Source organism: Lipophrys pholis (genome assembly GCF_963383615.2).
Source record: "Lipophrys pholis genome assembly, chromosome: 21".
Taxonomy (NCBI): domain Eukaryota; kingdom Metazoa; phylum Chordata; class Actinopteri; order Blenniiformes; family Blenniidae; genus Lipophrys; species Lipophrys pholis.
In genome coordinates, this window is record NC_137649.1 from 4,100,980 (window position 1) to 4,115,266 (window position 14,287).

The 14,287-nt window shown below is 43.7% G+C and overlaps 1 protein-coding gene across 3 annotated transcripts in view; it reads right to left on the reverse strand.

Moving 5' to 3' along the window:
- Window positions 1-11,262, reverse strand: part of aig1 (androgen-induced 1 (H. sapiens)) — a 29,053-nt gene extending 17,791 nt beyond the window's left edge. The window contains exons 1-3 of one of the 3 annotated variants that reach the window (XM_080491285.1): window positions 11,082-11,253; window positions 10,903-10,968; window positions 5,173-5,328 (exon numbers count right to left, since the gene is read on the reverse strand). In XM_080491285.1, the coding sequence (XP_080347411.1) occupies window positions 5,173-5,328; window positions 10,903-10,959 (213 nt within the window). In that variant the 5' untranslated portion in view covers window positions 10,960-10,968; window positions 11,082-11,253. Of the gene's footprint in view, window positions 1-5,172; window positions 5,329-10,902 lie in introns of all 3 variants that reach the window. The other 2 variants (XM_080491284.1, XM_080491283.1) reach the window with 2 other exon arrangements.
- Between the last annotated feature and the right edge of the window lie 3,025 nt (window positions 11,263-14,287).

The window sequence follows — 14,287 nt, forward strand, 5'->3', positions numbered from 1 at the left end:
AATTTAGATTCTAAAGTTTTTCTTTGTTTTGTCGCAGAGTGTACAAAAATGGAAATGTCTACGTTTTTGACAAACCAAACAAGTACAATGGGAAATTACTCCAAGCTCAAGGTAATACCGGTGCATCCCTACTGTGAGTGTACGACAGAAAGACACGTCGAATTTACTGGAAAAAGGAAACACTGCACTGCACTGTTTACAGGTAAACTCAGGCATTTAAATATGTTAGTGGTTGTCTCTCAGGAGGGTTGCAGGTTGGATTCCCTATCGCCCCCCTGTCCACATGTCGAAGTGTCCTCGAGCCCCAAACTGCTCCCAGTGGATGGACTGAGCTCCTCACATGGCAGCCGCCTCCACTGGAGTGTGAATGTGATTAACAGTGTAAAGCTCTTTGGGAACTGCTCCATCGCTATATAGGTGAAATCCAGCTACCATACAGTATTTGCGAATTCGCCCAACCAACAGATTTACACCCTCCCTCCATTTCCACGCAGTTCTTTTCCTCATTGTTCAAGTTGTCCAACTGCCTCATGTGTCTACTGGCACGGCAGTGGATGTCCACTCTTGTTTTGTTCTCGTTGCACATGCAGATCTCCGGACGGAGCATCCGGCTGATCGCAGCCGCCTCGTGACCCACATGTCCCGAACACGACATGAGCCAACAAACTCTTTGTGTCGGGCATCTCCGGTGTTTGGATGGAGGCCAGAGCATGTTCTGCAGGACGGGGGTGGAATTACCTGACCGTCATCTGGGCTTCAGCAAAGCTCCCTCCACCACCTATTGTACCCTGACCAGCATGTTCTCTGCTTTCAGCAGGAAGCACACACTTTGTCCCTGTGCTGCACACACACACACACACACACACACACACACACACACACACACACACACACACACACACACACACACACACACACACACACACACACACACACACACACACACACACACACACACACACACACACACACACACACACACACACACACGCGCGTCCACATTTTTCCACGGTGCCACAAAGCACTTCGATGGCTTCGACACATGCAGCTGCAGAGTCATGCATGCAACACACACACACACACACACACACACACACACACACACACACACACACACACACACACACACACACACACACACACACACACACACACACACACACACACACACACACACACACACACACACATCTCTTATCAGCCGGGCAAGGTTTCAGGCACTAGCTGTGGTGATAATCATATCTATTGTGCTGAGTGTAAGCTGAACTCTGTGTCCAGCTCACACACATGGAAACATACCAGGTGATAGTTTCTATATTGTGTGTGTGTGTGTGTGTGTGTGTGTGTGTGTGTGTGTGTGTGTGTGTGTGTGTGTGTGTGTGTGTGTGTGTGTGTGTGTGTGTGTGTGTGTGTGTGTGTGTGTGTGTGTGTCAGAGTGTTATTGACGCAGTCTGGCTGGTGCTCGGGCCTGCGGGAAGCAGTTAAGACGACATCGCGAGCAGGAATCTGTGCTGGTCAGATGGAGTGTGTGGGTTCTTGGGCCCGGCGGCGACAGAGCGTGCGAGACGGAGGAGGAGTCTGAGGATCAGACAGAGGTCGCCGTCTGGCCAAGGATGACTTGACAAGGTTCATTCACACACAGATTTCCCGGCTGAAGTTCTGTGGGTGCTCGGAGTAGTTTTTTTCTCCAAAGTACCACTAACCTGTGTGCTCTCTCCATTATTCTACTCATCATTTATCGAACTCAAGCTGTGTATGTAAAAGAGGAAGAAGCCATCTTAGCAGTTATGAGGCTGATATAGTAGCAGGGAGTTGTGTATATATGTATGTATCTCTATTTGTGTGTCTTTATTAAACAAACAGTAACACAACACAGCCTTCTTCATAGGCATGCACACAAGGCAAGTAAAACAATGTGTTGTATTAGTCTTTACTTATATGTCCGTGCACAGTGGGGCTGAGCATGGTGTCACTGGAAAGGACTGCATGCTAAGTATGGAATCAATTCTGTAAGATTCTCTATAATATTTTATTCTTTGTGAATAAAACTTCCTCCTAAATTGCAGATAAATAGTGTGTGAGGATTCTCCTCTCTGGTTGTTGGTCTCCTCTCGCTGCTTCAGGCTGGCTCCTCCTGATCTACACTAATGCAGTGTTTCTCACCATGCAGTGTGTATTACACGCAGTAGAGTAATTGTTCATACTCAGGCTGTGGCTCCATTCATTCAGATCATGTGATTTTGATTCCTTGTGGGGCTTGAAGCCCGAAGCTCCACCAACAACGTCATTTAGAAGCTGGGAGCTGATTGGCTGACGCTGAACCGGATTGAGTCGTCATGAATGCTATCTCCTGAGCAGCGAGAGCAAATCAAAATGAATTAGGTTGAATATTTACTGGAGTACGAGTTTGAAACTCCTACTTTAGTGGAGAAACTGGTGGAAAACTGAGTGACAGTGTCGAAGACATTCAAATTATCTCATGGTTATGTAACTTTGCCGGTCGTCTCGTGGAGGAATTTTCATCTTTTGAAAAAGTAGACCCAGGTTCAAATCCCTTAGTTGCCTTTTTTTTTTTTCAATTGAGTTTTTTATTTTTTGATCGGTTGTTTTCAGTTGCACAACCTTTTCACAGGATCAGCGTTTATATGGTTGTCATAATGTTGTGGCTAAAAAGTTGTGCATCCACTTTACTTTGGCGTTCAGTGGTGTCAAATAAAAATGTTGCCCCAGCAAGTATTTACATATTGGAATGCCACTGTCTGTGCATAGTTTTATTTGTCCAAGTAGAAGGCATCTCAAAAGCAACCCGAGGCCCCGATTAAAAGACGTTTCAAGTGAAAACACGCGGCTTTTGCGTTTTCGTTTGAGAAATGTCTGACACTTGTTTGTCTGCATGAGGGGGCTATGGAATGTTTTACGTTTCTAATTTTTCTATACGGTGTGCATTTTATATTTGACTTGATCAATATATGGTGACCGGGAGGGGGGTGTGCTTGGTTTATCTTTTTTTTTTTGGTTTTTTTTGGGGGGGGGGGGGGTTTGCGGGGCATATGCTGTTATATTTGACACAATATTAATATTTGAAATCCCATTACCTGTAGTAATTGTTTCTGTAAAAATTTAATAAACAAACTTGAGCAAAAAAAAAGAAACTGCCCCACGTCCCTTATTGCCACGTCAGTCTTTATCACAGTGGGTGGCTACTGTTACAGTAGAGCAGGTGAGAACACCTGTGCTGCTCGGGGGCAGCAGCACAATTACACAAGAGCAATCAGAGATTTCTGACCTCCGCCAAGGGTAAACATGGACACAGGGAAATGACACATATTGCACATCAGCTGGCTATATTCATTTTAGTTTGGTGAGCCCATGATTTTATTTCAGAGTTTGAAAAAACACAAGATAAGACAATATTGTTAACTTCTTCCACGTTAGCATCCAAACCGTAGTGGAGAATTGAGAAATGACTGTGTTGTATTTTGGTGCTATATAAATAAAGTTGAATTGAATGAATACACACAAGTAGCGCAACAGGACAACAACAAACTGTACTTCCCAAAACCAAAACATGCTATGACTCCATTTCCCACAATGCACTTGTCATTTAAAGTGACAGGACAAGCATGTAACAATATATAGTGAAATTAATATTTGTAACAATTAGTTTTGATCTGAGCACCAAACTTTTATGGGTTCATGGAGGCATTATAGCAGCAAAACTATTTGTAAATGTAGAGAGAGTTTTATTTCAATATGTCTGTCCCAAGTCAGAGTTGTCAATGTGAACCTGAATAAAAGTCGTCTCGTAATTTGTCTGTCTGTAACGAGGTATTTAAATGTGTAAATACTCTGCTCATCTGTATCAGAATTTGAACATGTAATAAGATTTGTCAATGCATACAAAGATATTTGTAATTGAAAAGTCTGTTTTCAGCTTCAAATGCTGAACATACGGACAACTCACCAGTTACGAGTCCAGCAGTTTCACACTTGTCTGTTTTCTACACGTGACTTGTGCTACACTTCTGCCCCCTGAAGGATTCGAAGCTGTGAAGTCTGGGTTTTAATGCCCTGAGTTTTTTGTGATGAAACTACACACACATCCATCAGAGAACAAAACACTATAAAACTAACACTGAAAGTACACGGACATTCTAGTGGACAGACGACCAAGTTGGATTGTTGTTTCAGAAACTGTCAACTATAAAACTACCAAGTCCAGGAGGATACGGACTGGGAGTCATGACACTCTGGAGGAAACGTTATTATTGTCCGTCTACTGAGCGTGTGCAGAACAACTCGTTACTATAGCCGTGGCGTGCAACAGCAGGGTTTTTGAAAAGTTGTCGTGTGAACGTGAAACTTTTCTGAAACGAATAAAAATGAAAACTGTACGTTTTTCACTGGAAACGATCTCGTGTACACGGGGCCTCCGCTGTCAGTCCACACCTCAAGGAACAGTTGCACTCCTTGGTAGATGGGAATGTCCACATTTTGGACGAGGACAGACGAACTGAGAGAAGGTTAAAATTATATATCTACGAGAAAAGCTTCTCTTAACAGAGGAGAAGGCGTAAACCACTCGTTCGTTCTTTTCTGCCAACAAAATTCAATAATCCAACTTCAAGGGGTCACGATCGATCACTGACCTCCTTTGACCTCGTGTGACTCCATGATAAAAGTCAATGAAACGATACGCCATGCCCTGTGCCCTATAAAATCCATCAGCACAGAAACCATTACTTTATGTAATCCTGGGTGACACACCCAAAGAGTTTAAATACCTGAGCTGTTCAAATAACAGTACCATGATATGAACCTGGAGAGTCTTCGCTGCCTGTAAACCATTTTTCTAAAAATCAATAAAGTGATGAGACACGGAAGATCATTTTAACCCCATCTGAAACGAATAATCATGCATTCAATAAGCCCAGATCTTTTTATTTAATTGGCAGCCATTATTCTCGTCTACCGTCGTCGCAGAGGTGCTCAGTTACAATTCTGTTGGCCGCATGAAAATAAAGATAAAATGTTTGTCTCTTTCACGATGATCAAAGATGCCAGATCCTCGTCTGGATGATTAGCGCTTTGCAGAAAACTGGGAGAAAGTGTGTGTGTGTGTGTGCGTGCGTGCGTGCGTGCGTGCGTGCACGCGCGCGTCTATCGCCTCACCGCTCCGACAGGGAAGGCCAGGACGGCCATCATCCAGTCCCTCAGGCCAATCAGCTTCCTGAGCTGGCGCTCCTGCTCCCTGCTGTCGCCTCCCTTAGTCAGCAGACTGGACACATCGATCAAGACACACAGACCGAAAAACACCGCCTGGATCACCTGCAGGGAGAGACGGGGAGAGCTTTCACACGCCAAACAAAGAGACAAAGGGGGAAAGGACGAGCTGAGGCGGCGGGTGTTTTTTCAGAGGAGGCGAGGCGACACCGGGCTGCTCTGACAGTAATCATTAGATGTTGTGGTTTACACATTTTTTCCCAGAACCTTCCTCGTCTTCATCGAATTCAGCCAGTAATTTCATGTATTACAGCGAAGTCATTTCTAGTATCCCAGAGCGAGGAGGGCCTGAAATATGGAATTCACTCTGAAAATGAGCATGTGTGGGCATCAACAGCTGCTTATAACAGAAAGAATATTACCTGAGAAGTGTTTGGTGGTTGATGTCTATTGACCGAAAAACCACCGCCCCTGCACACACGAGCTGTAAAAGTGGCGGCTCACCACGGGGTGGCCAGCCTAACACTTCCCATAATATACAGTTTTTCACCAGTGTCGCATTGGTGTCAGAGGTCCAGCAAAATTGTTTCCACCTTTGGTCCTGAATTTCAACCAGTCTAACAGTCCCTCTAGTGAGCTTTACTGAGAACAGGTTCTTTCAGTTTCTGTACCTTTGAATATCAATGAGCGGCGTCTGTCCACGCATACCCAATGCCTGTTTTCCGGTAGCGTCTGCAAAGAGGAAAAAAAACGGCGTACGCTCATGATTTTAGAGGGTAGAGCTATTCCCCCCAGATGATGTCATGAATGGAAAATCTGCGAATCGCCTGTCTGAGCATACATTCGCTAAAATGTGGTGCAAGCAAGTGAGGGAGATGACGGACTTAAAACAATCAGAAAATAATGATCAGAAAAAGAATCTACAGATTAACTGATGAGATAAATAATCGTTAGCATCAGCCCGAGTAATTTTATATTAGAGAGCCAACTGTGATGACTTGTAACATGTGCCCACACTCTCATTGTTAATGTTTGTAGCTTATTATGTGTGTTGTTTCATTACAAACATATAAGAGCACCCACTGGTGGTGAGAACTACATCGTTTTCATTGTTTGTGCCATGTAAACGGACATTGTTTCCAAATTGTTGCCGTGTAAATGCAAAATCTTTGGGAAACGAGGACTCAAAAACGATGCGCTTTTACTTAAAATGCTGTCGGTTTGTCCAACATGAATAAATCCTCAACAGCAGGAAACACGGGCTTATTCTGCAAAAAAAAAAAAAAAAAAAACCCAAATCGGACCGATTTCAACAAAGCCGCACAATGTTCACCTAAAACAAAGAAAATCTGGCCAAATTACAAACGCTGCATTTCAAGGAGAATCTCTCCGACAGCAAGTAGACTGAGGTGAGAGGCGGCGCACAGCGGCTGGTTATTTTAACCTCTGTATGTGTGTAATAACACCCTCCTATCGATATATATTCACGGTGGTGGATGCGACCTCCTCCTCCAAGGAGAGGATGCAAACACCTATCCCCCCTCCCCCGCTCCGGGAGTATCAGATGTCGCCCGCTGGGTGAGGAGACGGCAAGATTATGGAGGCATTTTAGCCTCGACGCCATCCAAATGCATTTATGTACAGTACAGAGCTCAAGCATGATTTTGAGCATCAATGGACCATCAGAAGAAGTACAATGTGAATTTTACTGTTAAATACATCAATCAGACAGTAGAGAAGAAACACTTTGCTGAAGCACTACGGCAAAACCAGTGTATTTATTGTACTATGACCATAGATTATGTTCAATAAACCCAGTGTGGATCATATGGATCAAGATTAGTACTTGAACATAGTTAACGTTAGTTAGAGGGAGATGCTCTATAATCTATATTATAGTGGGAGGAAGATGCTCTATAATCTGGATGTGAGTGTGAGGAAGATGCTCTATAATCTATATTATAGTTGAAGGAAGATGCTCTATAATCTATATTATAGTGGGAGGAAGATGTTCTATAATCTGTATGATAGTGGGAGGAAGATGCTCTAGACTCTATATTATAGTGAGAGGAAGATGCTCTATAATCTGGATGTGAGTGGGAGGAAGATGCTCTATACTCTATATTATATTGGGAGGAAGATGCTCTATAATCTGTATGATGGTGGGAGGAAGATGCTCTATAATCTGTATGGTAGTGGGGGAAGATGCTCTATGATCTATATTATAGTGGGAGGAAGATGCTCTATAATCTGTATGGTAGTGGGAGGAAGATGCTCTATAATCTATATTATAGTGGGAGGGAGATGCTCTATAATCTGTATGGTAGTGGGAGGAAGATGCTCTATAATCTATATTATAGTGGGAGGGAGATGCTCTATAATCTGGATGTGAGTGGGAGGAAGATGCTCTATAATCTAGATCAGGGTCCTGCACATTTTGGATGCTTCCCAGCTTCAGCACACCTCCATCTAATGATGTCATCATCCAGCTTGTAAAAAATCCCAATAACGAGGCTCTTATTGTGTTCAGGGTCAGTGTGTCAGTTTCATATTGAAGCGCAGCCGCACAGACACACACACACACACACACACACACACACACACACACACACACACACACACACACACACACACACACAGGGAGCCAGATGTGGCTGCGCTGTGTTTCCTGGCTGCTGGTGCGTTCGGCTCTTTAACAGCAGTTAACCAGGGAGGAAAAGTTTAATGTGGAAAATATAACACAGCTTTCTCACACACACACACACACACACACACACACACACACACACACACACACACACACACACACACACACACACACACACACACACACACACACACACACACACACACACACACTTCAGAGGTTGTTATTATGACTTAACAAGCTTTTCACAACAAAGCAAACTGTTCGTTAGTTTCTTTCAGGCTAGTTATTTATATTGAATTAGTTAAACTATTACATAAGACACGTTTCTATCGTAGTAATGTTAAACATGTGGCTCGCTCCCCATAAAGAAATGAGAAAACAATAAATAAATAATTGAAAAAAGCTGGAGAAACGTTCCTTTTCCTGGATCACAGATTATGTTGAGGATACAACGCAGTTGGATTTTTAAAAACTTTTAAAAACATTTTAAAGGAGAAATGTTTCACTCAGGTGCAGTGGTAAGAACTTGGAGAAAGAGACGCTTTACTGAAGTTGGCAAAACCTGATATATGAACTTTAGACCATGTTCACGTGACATTCCAAGGGAAAATAAATCCTTTTCGTGTTGTCGTTTCAGAAAAGTTTCGTGTTTACACAGCAATGTTTTAAAAACAATGTCCGTTTACACGGAAACGGCAGAAACGCTAAAGACGATGTAGTTAGCATGTTGGTCCACTAGTGGGTGCAATCAGCTCTAAACATTAGAGCAGACATTCGTGGACAGACGACCAGGATGGATTGTTATTACAGTGACCGTCAAAATAAAACTACCAAGTCCAGGAGAAGATGGAGTGGGAGTCGTGACCCTCTGGAGGAAACGTTGTTCTGATTGTCCAGCTCGTGATGTGCAGAACAACTATTTATTACCGTCGTGGCGCACTGCAGCAGAAAAATGTAAAAAAAAAAAACTCTCCTCCCAATGGAGACAAAGTTTTTCTAATAGTTGCACGTTCCTCCGTTTCCACGAAGACTCCGACTCGGTCCTGCATTTCTATGTTCACTCTGACTTTTCAAAAAGTCGGCGCATTTTCAAAAAGCTGCGTTTTCCTTCATTTCCACCGAGTTTCGAAACGCTGCCACCTCGGGCGGCATTTTCAAAAAGTTGCATTCTCAGTGGCTCCGATGTGTCAACGGGCTGAAATCAAATAATATTAATAATATAAAAGAAACAATATAGATATTTCCACTCTTGCAATGAAGGGTTAAAAAAAACTAAATGTGCGTACTGGCCTAAGTACTCAGAATCGGTGAGTACTCAAATGCAAAGTACTCAGTGTTATCGGCTCATCCCTCGTCTGAATCATGAATCTCTTCATGAGTAGAATAAACAGGCCGAAGTAAAACCAGAAAGAAGCTCGTCCTTTCTGTTTTTCTCAGACCGGCTTCCAGCAGCTGATTGGCCGCACACAGAGCCGGCTTTGTCGCATCGCTGCCTTTCTGTGTCGGTATGAATGGCGGCCGTGTCTTCCTCTGATTTCTGTTGGTGGTTACAGTGTGAAGCCCCTAATTGGATTTCGCTGGTGGATAAAGGACGGCGATTGTAAAGAGTTCTATGTGGTCCGCCGCCGCACCTCCGCCGATGCACCCGGCGGCTTTTACAGGCACAATAAAGAGCGGCAGCACAATGACTCAGGAGTTTTCCCTCGGCGTACAGCACAGCGCGATCGCCGCGAGAAACAAGAGAAAACTACTTTCCCTTACCGAGAGTGACGATTGTGCAACAAGCCGCTACAAGCAGGCGGAGCTTTTGACAAGCTTGGAGGGTGAATGTCACGTTATGATGTTACAAAACCTTCAAAAAATTTACGAAAATTAAAGTACGTAAACATTTTATCTGCTGTGGAAATTCTGAAAACAGTTTAGAAGTTGTTTGTTTTATTTAAAAGGCCCAGTTTAAAAGAAATTTCAAGTGAAAACGTTTTTCGTTTTCAGTAAAGTTTTAGGTTTACGCGGCAACGTTAGGGTTTTTAAAAAAAGGTTTTCAGTGGCTGAGCACAGTCTTCATGTACACAGACACCCGGAACGCAACTGAAGTTTCCCGTTTTCACTCGAAAATGTTGTAAATGGAGCCTAAGTTAAGGTACTTCAATAAATTCTGAATTAAAAAGAAAAGCATTGATTTAATTCATTTTTGAAGTGATGTGTTTTTGAAATTTTAGATAATTATTTAGAATTTAAGTGTGCATGTGTGAAGATATATATATATATATATATATACATACAAACTTTTTTTTGTATGTTTGTCTTTTGTGTCATACCATGGCTTTGACATGTCTGACATGAGTCAATATTAATAATAAGAATCATAACAAGAGCAATCAGAGATTTATCAGAGTTTAGACATGGACACTGGGAAGTGACACACATTCCACATCGACGGCCTTTATTCATTTATCTAGTTTGGTGATCTGGTTTTATTTCAGAATTTGAAAGAACACAAGATCAGACAATATTCAGCAAAATGAAAATGTTCTATTGGAATGATTATTTTGATCCGGATCACCACCAGAATATAAAAGGTTCTTCCTCTGATCAAAATGCACCACGTGTCTTTTATGAAGATTCGCTCATTAGTTCTTTAGACAGAAAGACAAACAGACAAAAAAAACTGGTGATTTTATAACCTCCCCGGTGGAGGTAAAAATAAATACATTTATAAAAAATATTGGTCTCTGGGACTCACGGTGCACGCGCACCGCGCCCCCGGAAGAGGGAGAGCACTAACGACTGAGCGAGGTTTTCGCAGCACAACACCTGTTCCGGTTCAGCCTTTTACACGTCAACCTGCCCCCCGTAAACCACATTGCCCCCCCCCCCCCCCCCCCCCCCCCCCCCTCGGGACAGACCCCGGGAGACTCCAGGGCCCCGCTTATTGTTGTTTGCCGCCACAGCTTCCGGTAAACAAAGGGAAGCAGCACGTGAACCGCTGAGTAATCTATTATTTCTAACGTGTGTGGTGTGGTCGTTACCAGGTCGATGAAGGTCAGGAACTTCCAGCTGCCCCCGTACGTCTGGTGCGCCGGCATGTCCAGAGCCTTGTAGTGGCAGAGGATGGAGAAGTAAGACAGCAGGATGGCGACCCGCAGGACCTGCGAGGGGATCAGCGCCATGATGCTCGGCTCCGTCTACCTGCCCGCCCGCCTTTCACCTCTCTGCGCCGGTCTGACTCCTCCACCACGGCCCGGCCGCTCTGGATTCTGGACCCGGGACTGTGGACCTGATACTGTGGACCTCCGTGTGTCTGCGAGCCGCTCCTCCTGCGCCCCCCTTCTCCCCACCGGCTGCTCTCTGGACTGCTTCCGTGTTATGGTGGTGACGTCATGGGGGTAGAGGCAATGTAACGATGTGTGAAACAATGCATATGACGTATTTATAATGGATATTATTCATCATTGTAATAATTATTTCAGTTTAAATATAACATTTCACATTATGTTGATATAAAGAGTAGTTTATGTATAAATTGTCTGTGTGTGTATATATGTACACATGTACAGGGAGAGAGAGAACCATTAATCTGAAAAGTAAATTTAACGAATCCGTGAAATCAACAATAAAATTGTTCGTATCAAATATATTGAAATAGTAATAATACCTTTTTATCTATAAAGCTCCCTTAAAAAAATTTTTTTTTTAAAAGTCCGACAAGCACACATCAAAAAACAAACGGTACAAACACTTTATTTTTCAAATTTAAAGAGTCCTTGAAGTAAATTAAAAGCTTCTTTTACAAATAAATAAACGTAATGTGAGCAAATCTTTTGAAATTCATACACACACACACACACACACACACACACACACACACACACACACACACACACACACACACACACACACACACACACACACACACACACACACACACACACACACACACACACACACACACACACACACACATTGACTATGAGAATGAAGATAAACAAAGGGGGGATTGACTATAAACAATCAAACAGTTTATACAGATGATCTGAGGATACAGAGACAGTAAAAACACTAAGTTCACTTTACTCACAACTTTGTCACTTGTAGGACCACTTCCTGTAGATACTGATCATTGTAGACTAGAAACAACCAACAAGAGATGCAGTCAAAGAGATTTTACAGTCTGATCCTTCTCAAACTCATATTGGTAATTGGTAATTGGTAATTGGGCAAACATTTATCTCCTGAATCACTGCAGGAATGATGGGCTTTTCAACCTCCACTAATCCTCCATCCAATGATAAATGACCAGTAATTTCATTATCTTGAAATTCATTTTACATGTGCTGACACTAAAAGAAAAGAGTTTAGGAGCCTGTTTACAGCATTTCTGTCCATTAAGAATGCTTCTGCTAACAATAAAGTAAAAGCAGTGTAGCTCAGCAGAATTTCCTTGCTGGTCTGATACAGATTTATGCTTGTGATGCACCAACTAAATCAACATCTAACTGGATCAGACCGTCTTTGACCAGCATTAGATGAGCCTGGTTTGGCTTAGACCAGCATCAAACCAACGTTAGACCAGCACAGAACCCGGTCAGATATCAGACGACCATTAAAAGGGTCATATTATGCAACATTCACTTTCTAAAGGTTTTCCATCGGTAATAATCGTCCCCATACCTGGAGTGACGTCCCAGAAGTGAAGACAGTCTGTCCTCTCTCTCCCTGGCTTGTTTCAGGTTTTAAAACGTGTGTTGCTCCAACCAGCCAATCAGAAATCAAACCCTATATAGTGTCATCAGGGGTTTAGCCAATCCCAATCAAGGTAGGCCCTCAATTTGACTCCTCCCATAAATAGACAGCTCTGCTCTAGCAAAAAATAGCGGAGGTGTTGCTCAAGGCCATCACCATCACAAGGCCGTCACCATCACAAGGCCGTCACCATCACAAGGCCGTCACCATCACAAGGCCGTCACCATCACAAGGCCGTCACCATCACTACTCGTCACCGTCTAATTTTGCCTGAATTCATCTTTTTTCACCGAAATATAGCAAATTATGGGCTCGTGTACACAACTCGCAAATGACTTCCGGTTTTGTATTAGGCCCAGTAACAAGCAACATGATTGGTCAATTGATACCATGCGGTATATATATATTTTGAAAGGCGGCCTCTGATTGGTTCTAATTCTGTGACTCATCCTGGTGCGTTCAAATACTAAAGCAGAGAGGAGGATTTTGCTTTCCAAGACGCTGAGGAATTATATCTGCAGAATCCACACAGGTGGTATTAATAACCGTAATTTCCGGAGTATAAGCCACTACTTTTTTTTTCACGCGGTATGATCCCTGCGGCTTATACAATGGCATGGCTAATATAAGGATTTTTAAGGGTTAACGGGCCTTCAGCTCAGTCCGAGGAAGGCTCACTGTCTCTGCGACGCGCAGCCAGCGCTCACGGGGCTTCACCCCTGGAGCTCCAGCTTCACACCCCACCTGCTGCTGCTCAGTCTGATGGAGGCACACTGTCCCTGACACGCAGCCCAACAGACCAGCATCAGACCAACAGACCAGCATCAGACCAACAGACCAGGAACAGACCAACAGACCAGCATCAGACCAACAGACCAGCATCAGACCAACAGACCAGGAACAGACCAACAGACCAGCATCAGACCAACAGACCAGCATCGGGGCAGCATTAGACCAGCATCAGACCAACAGACCAGCATCAGACCAACAGACCAGGATCAGACCAACAGACCAGCATCAGACCAACAGACCAGGATCAGACCAACAGACCAGCATCAGACCAACAGACCAGCATCAGACCAACAGACCAGGATCAGACCAACAGACCAGCATCAGACCAACAGACCAGGATCAGACCAACAGACCAGCATCAGACCAACAGACCAGCATCAGACCAACAGACCAGCATCAGACCAACAGACCAGGAACAGACCAACAGACCAGCATCAGACCAACAGACCAGCATCAGACCAACAGACCAGGAACAGACCAACAGACCAGCATCAGACCAACAGACCAGCATCGGGGCAGCATTAGACCAGCATCAGACCAACAGACCAGCATCAGACCAACAGACCAGGATCAGACCAACAGACCAGCATCAGACCAACAGACCAGGATCAGACCAACAGACCAGCATCAGACCAACAGACCAGGATCAGACCAACAGACCAGCATCAGACCAACAGACCAGCATCAGACCAACAGACCAGCATCGGGGCAGCATTAGACCAGCATCCAACAGGACATTTTGATGTTTTGTTTGTTTTTTTAGCAGGTAATTAAGTCTTGGTATGAACAGAACAAACTGTTGTAATGCCGCCAAGCTTTGTTTTGAGAATCAACTATTTCCGACCACATATGACACTTGTGTGTGTTAAAAGTGCCTCA